The 16,295-nt window shown below is 46.4% G+C and overlaps 1 protein-coding gene across 5 annotated transcripts in view; it reads right to left on the bottom strand.

Annotated features, from left to right (window-relative positions):
* The window catches only part of ZFAT (zinc finger and AT-hook domain containing), a 352,244-nt gene that overhangs the window by 63,691 nt on the left and 272,258 nt on the right, over positions 1-16,295 (bottom strand). For all 5 annotated transcript variants that reach the window (XM_063921238.1, XM_063921235.1, XM_063921239.1 and 2 more), the window contains exon 12: positions 1,885-2,023. In XM_063921238.1, the coding sequence (XP_063777308.1) occupies positions 1,885-2,023 (139 nt within the window). The remainder of the gene's footprint in view (positions 1-1,884; positions 2,024-16,295) is intronic.

Below are 16,295 nucleotides of genomic sequence, written 5' to 3'. Positions count from 1 at the left end.
CTGCCGGCGGCTGGTCTCCCCGCGGCTCCCCCCCCTCTCCTCCTCTGGGTCCCTCATCTCAATTCTACTTGAAAAAGTCAAATTGAGATGAGATTGAATAGGGGTTGTCGGATCCATTCCGACAAATGCATGTCGGAATGGATCCGACGCTAATTGACTATACCCCATGATCTGGACAACAATAACTAGGAAGATGCATATTGTTCCTGCAGCACGCAGTGGAGGCATCTGTCACCTGTTTACTTCCCAAACCTTTAGCGGCAAATCAGGATTCTCGTGGGAAAAGTCCACTGAGATCGGGACTGTACCCACCAAAACCTGGATGAATGCAAGATATCTAAATGTCATGGCAACTTTGATTATGTTTGGGGTAAGAAAGAATGGTAGCCCGCAGGATAGCAGCAAGAAAACCCCTCCCTGGGGGAATTCTAGGAGAAATGCGCTCCTCTAGTTTAAAGTAGAAATATGGCAGCCTGCAGCGAGCAATTATTAGACAACTCCTAAATAAAGGTATTGTGACTCCTAGGACCCGTGTAGCAAACATGTGGTACGCCAGCTGCTGTGGAACTACATATCCCAGCATGCCCTGTCACAGTATTACCAGGTCCTGATCGCAAAACTGTGGCAGAGCATGCTGGGATGTTAGCCCTACAGTAGCTGGGGTGCCATACTTTGCATAACCCACATCTAGGAGAACAGGAAAAGCCACAGAATCCCCAATCCTCTGCTACTATTATACCAGCACCACTCTTCCAGATGGAAGGCGTTTGATCTCCACAATCACCATATGTCGTTTAAAAGGATCTTCAGCATGTGTCCGATATTTGTAAGGATTCTAAATGTAGACAGTTGCCTAATTTGCTGGCTGCCTCTACTTGGAAGCGAACGTTACTCACACCAGACGCTGCAGATAACCAGTGTCACACACATGCATTTCATACTACTGGCTGTGAATTAACAGACAAGTTGTGCGCTAATTATTCTTCAAGCATTAGAAATTCACTTAACATAGGGCCAGACCCATTGTAGGTTGCTATTAGTATCACAAAAGAATGCCAATTCTGCAGGAAACGGCGGGGAGAAAAAAACCACGCCTCCAGCCGGCATCGCAGAGCCAAGTGCTGCGCGCGAAGCAGTCATCATGATCGCAGTCATCGCCCATCGGAGTTTAATCTTACAAATGGAAGGTGTCAAAATGGTCACGGACGCCACCTCTGCCCTGCCCCCGAATGGCCGCAACCTGTCGATCAGGTTGTGGCATTAGGGGGAAAGCGACCGGAGCTGCAGCACCTCTGCTGAACACGCGCAATGCGGACTCGGCACATGCCCAGTTTAAATATAAAATAAAAAATTGTCCACGTGCAAAAAAAAAAATCAGCTGAAAATACATCTATTTGGTAAAAATTGAATCCAAAATTGCTATTGCACAGACGTTTTCATTGTAAATCATCGGTAGACACTGCAACCTAGCGAGCAGGGGTGTGGGTCGTTGGGTCGACACTCATTAGGTCGACAGTGCCATTAATTCGACATGTACTAGGTCGACAGGTCAAAAAGTTGACATGAGTTTTTTGACTGTTTTTGGTGTCGTTTTCACCGTAAAGTGACCGGGCACCCCAATTAGTGCACCGCTTCTCTCGCCATGCTTCGGGCAAGGTTACCGTTCCCAATCGTAGTCCACGTGGAAAAAATCCAAAAAGTGAAAAAAAAAACTTTTAAAACTCATTTCGACCTTTTGACCTGTCGACCTAGTACATGTTGACCTAACGGCCATGTCGACCTAATGGTATTGTCGGCCTTCAGTGGTCGACCTAATGAGTGTCGACCTAACGACCGTAACCCGCGAGCAGTCTGCCCGCCTCCAGACAAAGCCCATATGCTCACCTTGGAGGACGAGGGCTTCAGTGGAGATCTCCCCTGAGCTGGAGTTCACGCATTCTTCATTAGGATGCTTCTTGTTGTAGTGTCGCTTCAGTGAGCCCGGAATATTGCAGGAATAATGGCATAAGGCACAACCAAATGGCTGCAAGTAAATATAGAAGACACGTTACATTTTCAGGACAACGTAGGACAAAACAACAGCTTGTAATAATACTGATAAACGGAGAACGTTCTACATAAGTCCTGCATCTCTCAGAGCTTTATAAAAATAACAGGAAGTTATTTCTGAGAAAACATTTGGTGTGTATGGCTGCATGTATCCCGCTGTCACAACAGACAACTATCCTGGGCCTGATTCACAGCCGCACCCAATGTCGATGGTCACAAAGTCCAGCAATTGTTTTGAAAATATATTCCTAAAACCTGCACGGTGGATGAGTTACACAGAGTGTGCGCAGAAAGTGGCGACTGAGAAGCGCGGTACCGGGAATGTATTGGAAATGTGCTGGCCAGTGACTATTCAGACACGCAAAGATGGTCGGTGTTATGGGAGTGTCGCCACACAGACGCTTCATCGTTCACACTGGAGGCCTTAGACAGAAAATCTGCACCTGCCGTATGTCTGGTGCAACCTAGGGTTCACTCTAGAAGCAGAGTGCTGATCAGTGAGGAGGAAACATTTACATTTTACAGTAGCCGTAGCAATAAATCACATCTACAGTTTTGTCCTCCTCACTGACCAGCACCCTGCACCAAGAGTCACCATTAGCAACCAATAGTGTCATTTAAAGATGCTCAAAGTGGTCCTCTCCGTCCTCGCGCATCCATACACACAGACTTTGTAGCGGTATTTGCATAAAGTCACAGGCAGGCGACCGCCAAAAGATGCAGCAAAAGACACCTCTGAATCCGGCCCATCAGGTCAATGTGGTAAAAATTGTATTAAAGGAGGCAGATCGGTAAATAGAAGACAATTTCACACTCGAAAGCTTCGTTAAGATCAGTCTTCCCCATCGCTCTACTGCACACTGCCTACTCTCACTAACAGCTCGGAACCCACAACACCCATCCGCCACCGGCTGGCACACTGCAGAGGCAATTAGATGACGGAAAACGACATATGGAGCAGCTTTTAGTGCAACATTTAACATTATCAGATGCTTAGGGGCAGAATTAACTGTGAATGATATTCTTGCAATCACTCGTTACGAATTAGAAATGGCACTCCAACCAATCAGCTTCTGTCATTTTTTCAAACACATGACAGTTAGGAGCTGATTGGCTGGAGCACCATGTATCATTGGTAACAAGTGACAATAGGAATATTACTCATTGTTAAATCTGCCCCTTACAGTGGCTACAACATGCGTCTTCAACCTGCGTCCCTCTAGCTGCTGCAGAACTACACATCCCAGCAGTCCCTGCCTCAGATTTAAGATGCCTTAATAGCAAAACTGTGGCAGAGCATGCTGAGATGTGTAGTTCCATGACAGCTGGAGGGCCACAGGTTGAAGACCCATGGGCTACAGCATGATCACACTCCATAGGAAATATTCGTGATGTGTAAAGTCCCACAGAAGACGCAGTGAATCCATCTGTATAAGCGAATCCATCTGTATAAGCTGACAGGTCTGTGGATATAGATTACAGATTTTATATATATATATATATATATATATATATATATATATATATATATAAAAACCATGTGTATCGGCACTCAAAAAACAAAATGAAATACCTTGGTGATCCAGTCCTATCATGGGATGACCATGAATCAATAGTTCCAAACAGAGGGACGGCACTCATAGGATTTTGCAATAGAAAATTTGTATTCCAATAGAGAAAATTTACATCAACGTTTCGGTGGAGACCACCGTCATCAGGATGTATAACGAACAGGAGAAAAGGTGAACATGCATAAATCAGTGACTTACCACCCTTTTAAAGACCCATAATTACTGCAAGCATCAACACCTGCACGGCAGCACACGTCCGTTCGGGCAGCCGGACCCTTGTGGATGACGTCATAAATATGCACGTCTCCACTGTGTCCCGTCGCCGTCATGACAACGGGAGCGGTTACCATAGGAACCATAGACGCAGCCGCGTCCACGTGTTCGACGGCCCGCTACTCGTCATCAGAACAACAAGGGGCGTGTGTTGGTCACGTCATGGCGCATCCCTGACAACGGTTGTGATAACCACAACAATCATAGATGTAACCACATCTTTAGAATGTATATGGCCCACAACACCCGTCGTCAGAGCGATCAGAGTGACCTACGTGCAGTCAATAAAATGAAAAGACAAAGATTAAAAACAACACTGAAAACATCAGTGTATTAAAACAGAGAATCACATATCCCATCATAGATACAGCGACATGAAGACATTAATACCATTAATGACAAAAATAATAATAATAGCTCAAAAATGGTTAACAACAGAGTGTGATCAAAACTCATCTAATTTGAAAACTTACTAGAGCATACAACAAAGTGTGTATGTTATTATGAAAGGCTATTCCAACAAATTTTTTCATTTAAGCCCTTTGTCCAGTGTCCAGCCGGACAATCCATCTTGCCTCCATAATGAGCAACTGTTTATTTCTATCACCGCCCCTTTTGAACTCGGGGAGATGATCTATGATCATATATTTAAGACTAGCCAGACTATGTTTCCTATCAGCAAAATGCTGAGCTACCGGCTGTTCGCTTTTTCCAGAAATTAATGCTGCTCGTATGGCAGAGCGATGCTGATTGGCCCGTTCTTTAAATTGGCGAATGGTTTTTCCTACATAGTAGTACCCACAAGGGCAACGGATGATGTAGATGACAAAAGTGGTAGTGCATGTAACCACATGTTTTATTGGAATATATTTACCACTATGTGGGTGTCTGAATGAACTGCCAATATCAAGATGATTACAGGTGGCACAATTAATACATCTGTAACATCCTGCCTTACGTCTAGAGAGCATTCTGGTGGTCTCATTATTAAATTTTGAAATATCAGTATGCACAACCATGTCACGAATATTTCGCCCACGGCGATAACAGGCCATGGGGGTTTTATTTTTCAAAGCATTAAGCTCCATATCAGTACTGATAATAGGCCACAATGCTTTAGTAGCTTGAGCTGTAACATTGCTACTCGTAGTGAACATTGAAGGCCACATGATTTTGTTAGACTGATGTGTTTTGCGGTTGCTAGGGATGAACAGTGTTTCCCGGGGGAGATTAAGTACCTTATGTTTTTGTTTTAACAATAATCTCTCCGGGTATCCTCGACAAAGGAATTTGGAGACCATGTCATCAAGTTGACGTTCTAACATGGCTCTATCATTGTTGATCCTAGCCACACGTAACATTTGCGAATACGGTAACCCTGCTTTTAATGCTGATGGATGATGACTTGAAAATCTAAGCAGGGTGTTGCGGTCAGTAGGTTTTGTATATACTGACGTCACCACGAGTGTATGTATGTGTGTATGTATATATATATATATATATATATATATATATATATATATATATATATATACATATACATACATACACACACACACACACACTCACATATATATACATAAACACATACATACACACACTTTCATTTGAAACAGACATTTGTCTTTTTCTTCCATTTCGGTCCTCACTGCACTATTCATGAATGACTGACTCGCAAATAATGTCACGTTCATTCATTTTCCCTTTCAGATGTGAAAATAAGAATTTACTCACCGGTAATTCTATTTCTCGTAGTCCGTAGTGGATGCTGGGTACTCCGTAAGGACCATGGGGAATAGACGGGCTCCGCAGGAGACTGGGCACTCTTTAAAGAAAGATTAGGTACTACATCTGGTGTGCACTGGCTCCTCCCTCTATGCCCCTCCTCCAGACCTCCGTTAGGGAAACTGTGCCCGGAAGAGCTGACATTACTAGGAAAGGATTTGGAATCCAGGGTAAGACTCATACCAGCCACACCAATCACACCGTACAACTTGTGATAACTATACCCAGTTAACAGTATGAATAACAGCTGAGCCTCATTCAACAGATGGCTCAGAACAATAACCCTATAGTTAAGCAATAACTATATACAAGTATTGCAGAAGTCCGCACTAGGGACGGGCTCCCGTCCCAGCATCCACTACGGACTACGAGAAATAGAATTACCGGTGAGTAAATTCTTATTTTCTCTGACGTCCTAGTGGATGCTGGGTACTCCGTAAGGACCATGGGGATTATACCAAAGCTCCCAAACGGGCGGGAGAGTGCGGATGACTCTGCAGCACCGAATGAGCAAACTCAAGGTCCTCCTCAGCCAGGGTATCAAACTTGTAGAATTTTGCAAACGTGTTTGATCCCGACCAGGTAGCAGCTCGGCAAAGTTGTAAAGCCGAGACCCCTCGGGCAGCCGCCCAAGAAGAGCCCACCTTCCTCGTGGAATGGGCTTTTACTGATTTAGGATGCGGCAGTCCAGCCGCAGAATGAGCCTGCTGAATCGTGCTACAGATCCAGCGAGCAATAGTCTGCTTAGAAGCAGGAGCACCCAGCTTGTTGGGTGCATGCAGGATAAACAGCGAGTCAGTTTTTCTGACTCTAGCCGTCCTGGAAACATAAATTTTCAGGGCCCGGACTACGTCCAGCAACTTGGAATCCTCCAAGTCCCGAGTAGCCGCAGGCACCACAATAGGTTGGTTCAAATGAAACGCTGATACCACCTTAGGGAGAAATTGGGGACGAGTCCTCAATTCTGCCCTGTCCATATGGAAGATCAGATAGGGGCTTTTACATGACAAAGCCGCCAATTCTGACACACGCCTAGCCGAAGCTAAGGCCAATAGCATGACCACTTTCCACGTGAGATATTTTAGCTCCACGGTCTGAAGTGGCTCAAACCAATGTGATTTTAGGAAATCCAACACAACGTTGAGATCCCAAGGTGCCACTGGAGGCACAAAAGGGGGCTGAATATGCAGCACTCCCTTGACAAACGTCTGAACTTCAGGCAGTGAAGCCAGTTCCTTTTGAAAGAAAATAGACAGGGCCGAAATCTGGACCTTTATGGATCCCAATTTTAGGCCCATAGTCACTCCTGGCTGCAGGAAGTGCAGAAATCGACCCAGCTGAAATTCCTCTGTTGGGGCCTTCATAGCCTCACACCAAGCAACATATTTTCGCCATATGCGGTGATAATGTTTAGCTGTCACATCCTTCCTAGCTTTTATCAGCGTAGGAATGACTTCAACCGGAATGCCCTTTTCCATCAGGATCCGGCGTTCAACCGCCATGCCGTCAAACGCAGCCGCGGTAAGTCTTGGAACAGACAGGTATTTGGAAAGGGTAGGTTAGCGCGCTCTGCGGGGATCAGGTGGGAGAGGGGTGATGAGAATGGGATGGGGGATTGGTATGTGCTATAGGGATGAATGCAATGTATCTATTGAGTTTTACTGATGTGCATGAACCATGAAACATAAACCGTGGATTTGGTTTTGTGATTTTATTTAATATTTAATATTCCAAGTGCAATTTGGTGGACCCTCTTCAGGTGTGTCTTGCAGACTACCCTTTCTGTGTGTCACAAAACCAAATCCACGGTTTATGTTTCATGATTCATGCACATCAGTAAAACTCAATAGATACATTGCATTCATCCCTATAGCACATACCAATCCCCCATCCCATTCTCATCACCCCTCTCCCACCTGATCCCTGCAGAGCGCGCTAACCTACCCTTTCCAAATACTTGTACAGGAGGTAGGACACCTCCAGGTCAAGCAGCACTCATTCCCCACCCTCCCTAGTGAGCGCTCTCTCTCTCTCTCTTCTCCAAACAAATTCTTGGAACAGACAGGGCCCCTGCTGCAGCAGGTCCTGTCGGAGCGGCAGAGGCCAAGGGTCCTCTGAGATCATTTCTTGTAGTTCCGGGTACCACGTTCTTCTTGGCCAATCCGGAACGATGAGTATAGTTCTTACTCCTCTCTTTCTTATTATCCTCAGTACCTTTGGTATGAGAGGAAGGAACACATAAACCGATTGGTACACCCACGGTGTCACTAGAGCGTCCACAGCTATCGCCTGAGGGTCCCTTGACCTGGCGCAATATCTTTTTAGCTTTTTGTTGAGGCGGGACGCCATCATGTCCACCTGTGGCCTTTCCCAACGATTTACAATCAGCTGGAAGACTTCTGGATGAAGTCCCCACTCTCCCGGGTGGAGGTCGTGCCTGCTGAGGAAGTCTGCTTCCCAGTTGTCCACTCCCGGAATGAACACTGCTGACAGTGCTATCATGTGATTCTCCGCCCCTCGGAGAATCCTTGTGGCTTCTGCCATTGCCATCCTGCTTCTTGTGCCGCCCTGTCGGTTTACATGGGCGACCGCCGTGATGTTGTCTGACTGAATCAGCACTGGCTGGTTTTGAAGCAGGGGTTTTGCTTGACTTAGGGCATTGTAAATGGCCCTTAGTTCCAGAATATTTATGTGTAGGGAAGTCTCCTGACTCGACCATTGTCCTTGGAAGTTTCTTCCCTAAGTGACTGCCCCCCAACCTCGGAGGCTTGCATCCGTGGTCACCAGGACCCAGTCCTGTATGCCGAATCTGCGGCCCTCGAGAAGATGGGCACTCTGCAGCCACCACAGCAGAGACACCCTGGCCCTCGGGGACAGGATGATCAGCCGATGCATCTGAAGATGCGATCCGGACAACATGTCTAACAGATCCCACTGAAAGATCCTTGCATGGAACCTGCCGAAGGGAATTGCTTCGTAAGAAGCTACCATCTTTCCCAGGACTCGCGTGCAGTGATGCACCGACACCTGTTTTGGTTTTAGGAGGTCTCTGACCAGAGATGACAACTCCTTGGCCTTCTCCTCCGGGAGAAACACCTTCTTCTGTTCTGTGTCCAGAATCATACCCAAGAACAGCAGACGCGTCGTAGGAACCAGCTGCGACTTTGGGATATTCAGAATCCAGCCGTGCTGTTGTAGCACTTCCTGAGATAGTGCTACTCCGACCAACAACTGCTCCATGGACCTCGCCTTTATAAGGAGATCGTCCAAGTACGGGATAATTAAAACTCCCTTCTTTCGAAGGAGTATCATCATTTCGGCCATTACCTTGGTAAATACCCTCGGTGCCGTGGACAGACCAAACGGCAACGTCTGGAATTGGTAATGGCAGTCCTGTACCACAAATCGGAGGTACTCCTGGTGAGGTGGGTAAACGGGGACATGTAGGTAAGCATCCTTGATGTCCAGTGATACCATATAATCCCCCTCTTCCAGGCTTGCAATAACCGCCCTGAGCGATTCCATTTTGAACTTGAACTTCCTTATATAAGTGTTCAAGGATTTCAAATTTAGAATGGGTCTCACCGAACCGTCTGGTTTCGGTACCACAAACATTGTGGAATAGTAACCCCGTCCCTGTTGAAGGAGGGGAACTTTGATTATCACCTGCTGGAGGTACAGCTTGTGAATTGCCGCCAGTACTACCTCCCTGTCCTTGGGAGTAGCTGGCAAGGCTGATTTGAGGTAACGGCGAGGGGGAGACGTCTCGAACTCCAGCTTGTATCCCTGAGATACCACTTGTAGAACCCAGAGATCCACCTGTGAGTGAACCCACTGGTCGCTGAAGTTACGGAGACGGGCCCCCACCGCACCTGGCTCCACATGTGGAGCCCCAGCGTCATGCGGTGGACTTAGTGGAAGCAGGGGAGGATTTTTGTTCCTGGGAACTGGCTGTCTGGTGCAGCTTTTTCCCTCTACCCCTGCCTCTGGGCAGAAAGGACGCGCCTCTGACCCGCTTGCCTTTCTGAGGCCGAAAGGACTGTACTTGATAATACGGTGCTTTCTTAGGCTGTGAGGGAACCTGAGGTAAAAAAGTCGACTTCCCAGCTGTTGCTGTGGATACGAGGTCCGAGAGACCGTCCCCAAACAATTCCTCACCCTTATAAGGCAAAACCTCCATGTGCCTTTTAGAATCAGCATCACCAGTCCACTGCCGAGTCCATAATACTCTCCTGGCAGAAATGGACATAGCATTAATTCTAGATGCCAGCCGGCAAATGTCCCTCTGTGCATCCCTCATATATAAGACTACGTCTTTAATATGCTCTATGGTTAGCAAAATAGTGTCCCTGTCAAGGGAATCAATGTTATCAGACAGGGAATCAGACCATGCTGCTGCAGCACTACACATCCATGCTGAAGCAATAGCAGGTCTCAGTATAGTACCTGAGTGTGTATACACAGACTTCAGGATAGCCTCCTGCTTTCTATCTGCAGGCTCCTTCAAGGCGGCCGTATCCTGAGACGGCAGTGCCACCTTTTTTGATAAGCGTGTGAGCGCCTTGTGCACCCTAGGGGATGTCTCCCAGCGTAACTTGTCCATTGGCGGGAAAGGGTACGCCATTAGTAACCGCTTAGAAATCACTAGTTTCTTATCTGGGAAGCCCCACGCTTCTTCACACAATTCATTTAACTCATCAGATGGGGGAAAAGTCACTGGCTGCTTTTTCTCCCCAAACATAATACCCTTTTTTGTGGTAACCGGGTTAATGTCAGAAATGTGCAACACATTTTTCATTGCCGTAATCATGCATCGGATGGCCCTTGTGGATTGTACATTTGTCTCATCCTCGTCGACACTGGAGTCAGACTCCGTGTCGACATCTGTGTCTGCCATCTGAGGTAGTGGGCATTTTTGAGCCCCTGATGGCCTCTGAGATGCCTGGGCAGGCGCGGGCTGAGATGCCGGCTGTCCCAAAGCTGCGTCATCGAACCTTTTATGCAAGGAGTTGACACTGTCGGTTAATACCTTCCACATATCCATCCACTCTGGTGTCGGCCCCGCAGGGGGCGACATCACACTTCTCGGCACCTGCTCCGCCTGCCCGTAAGCGTCCTCATCAAACATGTCGACACAGCCATACCGACACACCACACACACACACACACACACACAGGGAATGCTCTGACTGAGGACAGGACCCCACAAAGTCCTTTGGGGAGACAGAGAGAGAGTATGCCAGCACACACCAGAGCGCTATATAACAGAGGGATTTACACTATACACAAAGTGAATTTTCCCCCAATAGCTGCTTATATCACAATTTGCGCCTAAATTTATGTGCCCTCCCTCTCTTTTTTACCCTTTCCATAGTGTATACTGCAGGGGAGAGCCTGGGGAGCGTCCTTCCAGCGGAGCTGTAAAGAGAAAATGGCGCTGGCTGTGCTGAGGAAGATAGCACCGCCCCTTCAGCGGCGGGCTTCTCCCGCTTTTTTAATAATAATTATGATACCTGCCTTTCGAAAAAGACGCCCTGCTGGCGTTGAAACGCGTTAAGGATACAGGCTTTCTTCCTTCAAGGATCTACACTGCCAGTAGCTGCCGTTTTGATTATCCATCCGTGCACAGGAGCCCGGTTTTTTAATTACAGCATTCAAGAACATCTACACTGCAGCCCTAATCCCTGGAGCCACAGCCGTTTACACAATCTGGGGAAGTGAAAACAGCGGGTGCCGCTCCTTCCCAGTCCGGCGCAGACCGGTAAACTCCGGCCAACCAGCTTAACAGCCTCCTTTTTGTAAGTGCGGAGGTACCGGAGGTGGCGTGGACCATCGGGGACGGCTCTTTGGGGCTCCCTGCACGGTGCAGCATCAGTCACACCCGCTGAGGCTCTGGCTTGTGTCTCTGACGGGACGGTGAGACGACACCAGGGAGCAAGGACAGAACAGGCTCCTGCCCAGCGGAGGTAATTCTTCAATTAACTTTTTAACCAGCCAGTCACTGCTACGGATTTGTGATACACGCAATTCCTTCTGATATATACAATCGTGAGTGACTCGTGTAGATTCAATACCTATTAGTTACACACATTCTCCACATATCACTATTTGTGTGTACTAAGTGAATCCAGCACGGTTGAAAACCTCTCAGGTGCTGCTAATAAATAGTCATGTGCAAATAAGATCATTTTACTATTAATGGTTTTCAAGCAATTGATAAAGAAGCTATAATACAGCGTACAGTTTTATTGTTGTGATATTTATATCATTGTTTTACACTCCCGGGAGGTTGTTGTAACTTATATACATTTCGTACAAATAAATGTTTTTTATTTATCTGATTGTCAAGCGCCACTTGTTATTTATTGGTTATGGCGGGGGATTAGGCACATATACAGTTTAGAACTGTATTATGTGCATTTTGCCACTCAAGGTATACTAATTGCAGCCCAGGGCGCCCCCCCCCCAGCGCCCTGCACCCACCAGTGACCGGAGCATGTGGTGTGCTGTGGGAGCAATGGCGCACAGCTGCAGTGCTGTGCGCTACCTTATTGAAGACCGGAGTCTTCAGCCGCCGATTTTCTCCGGAATATTCCGTCTTCTGGCTCTGCAAGGGGGACGGCAGCGCGGCTCCGGGAACGGACGATCGAGGTCGGGCCCGGTGTTCGATCCCTCTGGAGCTAATGGTGTCCAGTAGCCTTAGAAGCACAAGCTAGCTGCACGCAGGTAGGTTTGCTTCTCTCCCCTAAGTCCCACGTAGCAGTGAGTCTGTTGCCAGCAGATCTCACTGAAAATAAAAAACCTAACAAATACTTTCTTTTTAGTGAACTCAGGAGAGCCCACTAAGTGCATCCAGCTCTGGCCGGGCACAGATTCTAACTGAGGTCTGGAGGAGGGGCATAGAGGGAGGAGCCAGTGCACACCAGATGTAGTACCTAATCTTTCTTTAAAGAGTGCCCAGTCTCCTGCGGAGCCCGTCTATTCCCCATGGTCCTTACGGAGTACCCAGCATCCACTAGGACGTCAGAGAAATACAATGACAGCTGGCTAATGTTAAGGATTATTTTTATTCCATATTAACGGTAAAATTTATTTTCTATACGTCTCTGGACATCATCTTTACCAGGTGTGAATTCAACCTGCGGCCCTCCAGCCGATGTGTAGCTACACATCCCAGCATGCCCTGCCACCACTCTATTAGGGCATGTTAAAACTGTGGCATGCTGGGATATGTAGTTCTACAGCAGGAGAGCCAAAAGGGTGAATACCCCAGATCTACACAATCTAGTTCTTAGCTACATCTGATTGAAGGATCGGCAAAATGATTATACCCATGCGTGCGCAGTGCCAATGCAGGAGCTTAAGCCAATCCGGGACTGAATGTTCAAATCTTATGTGTGGTTTCATTCTGAAAGGTTTGAACATACGATCCCATAGAAGCCCCGGACACATAGGCCCTCATTCCGAGTTGATCACTTGCTAGCTACTTTTTATAGCCGTGCAAACGTATAGTCGCCGCCCACGGGGGAGTGTATTTTCGCTTTGCAAGTGTGCGATCGCCTGTGCAGCTGAGCGGGACGAAAAAGTTTTTAGCAGTTTCTGAGTAGGTCTGAACTTAGCCACTGTGATCACTTCAGCCTGTCCGGTCCCGGAATTGACGTCAGACACCCGCCCTGCAAACGCTTGGACATGCCTGCGTTTTTCCAACCACTCCCAGAAAACGGTCAGTTGACACCCATAAACGCCCTCTTCCTGTCAAATCTCCTTGCGAACGGCTATGCAAATGGAATCGTCACTAGAAGCATCGCACAGGAACAATGTTGTTTGTACCCGTACGGCGCGCATGCGCATTGCATACGAATGCGCAGTAGTAACCTGAACGCTGCACTGCGAAAATCTGCAGCGTGCGATCAACTCGGAATGAGGGCCATAATCTGCACCGTGCGGATGGTGTTTGCATGAGCTGGAAGGGGGTCATGCCGAGGACACACAGGACGTATGATCGAGAGAGTTTTATGAATTAGATATTTGTAAAAGAAAGACTTATTTCATATAGTGGCCTGGCATTTCGGATTTGTATTTTCCAGTTTTACAATAATTAAAAATAATTAAAAAAAAAACAGTGAAAAACATCAGGGGCAGATTTATCAAAGCCTGGAGAGAGATCAAGTGTCTAACTGCCATGTTACAGACTATGGCCCTCATTCCGAGTTGATCGGTCGCAAGGCGAATTTAGCAGAGTTACACACGCTAAGCCTACGCCTACTGGGAGTGTATCTTAGCTTCTTAAAATTGCGACCGATGTATTCGCAATATTGCGATTACAAACTACTTTGCAGTTTCTGAGTAACTTCAACCTTACTCTGCCTGTGCGATCAGTTCAGTGCTTGTCGTTCCTGGTTTGACGTCACAAACACACCCAGCGTTCGCCCAGCCACTCCTCCGTTTCTCCAGCCACTCCTGCGTTTTTTCCGGAAACGGTAGCGTTTTCATCCACACGCCCATAAAACGCCGTGTTTCCGCCCAGTAACACCCATTTCCTGTCAATCACATTACGATCGCCGGAGCGATGAAAAAGCCGTGAGTAAAAATACTATCTTCATTGTTAAATTACTTGGCGCAGTCGCAGTGCGAATATTGCGCATGCGTACTAAGCGGATTTTCATTGCGATGCGATGAAAAATACCGACCGATCAACTCGGAATGAGGGCCTATGGCCCAGGTGTAAGAAGCCTTGGAGAGTGATAAATTGCACAGTGATAAAGTAGCAACCAATCAGCTACTAACTGTCATTTTTCAAACACAGCCTGCAGCATGGCAGTTAGGAGCTGGTACTTTATTACTGTGCAAATTATCACTCTCCAAGGCTTGTTATATCTAGGCCAGTGTTTGAAAAATGACAGTTAGGAGCTGACTGGACTTTATGTCTCTCTACCTTATCTCTCTCCAAGCTAATATAACTATCCACCTAAATTTTCTGAGCCGTCTAAAAATATTAAATGCGTTTCATACCCCCACCCTCATCCCCCTCTTACAACCTACGGTTTACATTTTCCCAACTGAAGCACAAATTGGATTTTCCAGGTGCAGATCCTGCTCCGAACTCTGAATCATCTACACAGACCGCGGCACATGTGCGCACTCAGTACACTGGATGAAAATATCATTTAAAATAAAGCCACTTAGAACAAGTCGTAACAGAGACAAAATATCGGGTTATAGATATTATTCCTTTTTTTTGTAAATATTTTTTTTTCTTTGCTTTGTCAGTTTTCCATTTCTTTATAACACAGAGAAATGTATGTATATTGTGCATGCGTCTTTAAGGAGGGTGTGGTATGGAAGGTAGATAGTAACTAGGTCGACCACTATTGGTCGACAGTAACTAGGTCGAATGGGTCTTTAGGTCAACAGGTCAAAAAAAAAAAAATCAAGTTTTTTATTTTTTTGGGTGTCGTTTTCTTCGTAGAGTGACTGGGATCCCCAATTAGCGCACCGTGCCCCCTCGCATGGCGAGCGAACTTTGGGCACGGTGAACGTAGTCCACGTGGATCGTTAAGTATGAAAAGGTTCAAAAAAAGATTTTTTTTTGAAAAACTGATGTCGACCTAGAGACCCTGTCGACATAGAAACCCTGTCGACCTAGTTAGTGTCGACCAATAGTGGTCGACCTAGTTACTGTCGACCTAGAGACCGGATCCCCCTTAAGGAAGCTATTTGTATTCCACATACTGAGCAAAGTGTAATACAACAAATAAAACAAAACAGAAACAAATACATATAACAGAAATGTAAATCCGGCAGCTATTGTGAAATACAGGTTGAGTATCCCATATCCAAATATTCCGAAATACGGAATATTCCGAAATACGGAATTTTTTGAGTGAGAGTGAGATAGTGAAACCTTTGTTTTCTGATGGCTCAGTGTACACAAACTTTGTTTAATACACAAAGCTATTAAAAATCTTGTATTAAATGACCTTCAGGCTGTGTGTATAAGGTGTATATGAAACATAAATGAATTGTGTGAATGTAGACACACTTTGTTTAATGCACAAAGTTCTTAAAAATATTGGCTAAAATGACCTTCAGGCTGTGTGTATAAGGTTTATATGTAACATAAATGCATTCTGTGCTTAGACTTAGGTCCCATCACCATGATATCTCATTATGGTATGCAATTATTCCAAAATACGGAATAATCCCATATCCAAAATACCTCTGGTCCCAAGCATTTTGGATAAGGGATACTCAACCTGTACACGAATAGTAAGAATAGCAAAATAATATGTACGGTCCTCTCCAACTCTCGCACCAAAATGCTGCTCTGACAGTCTGTGATAACATCCAGAAACCCTGGAGCGTTGTAGCCATCCCCCTGGGTGAATTCAACCACAGGCTTGGGCAATATCTCCCCCCACAAACCTATAACTGGTAATTTAGCACTGCACGCCGCAGACGAGCGCCTGGGAGGTAAATCGCTGGAAGTGTTGGCTCTGGATACCAGGCAGCCGGCTGCTATTATCTAAGGATTATGTAAACTGTCACTTTCCCTTTGCTGCAATTTGTCATTTCTTTTCAGCCGCGTTACAGACAGGTAGTCGGTTTGCAGGTGCA

The sequence above is a fragment of the Pseudophryne corroboree genome, chromosome 5, assembly GCF_028390025.1.
Source record: "Pseudophryne corroboree isolate aPseCor3 chromosome 5, aPseCor3.hap2, whole genome shotgun sequence".
Taxonomy (NCBI): Eukaryota; Metazoa; Chordata; class Amphibia; order Anura; family Myobatrachidae; genus Pseudophryne; species Pseudophryne corroboree.
The sequence above is the reverse complement of the archived record's forward strand: the minus strand, read 5'-3'. Positions and strand labels throughout refer to the sequence as shown.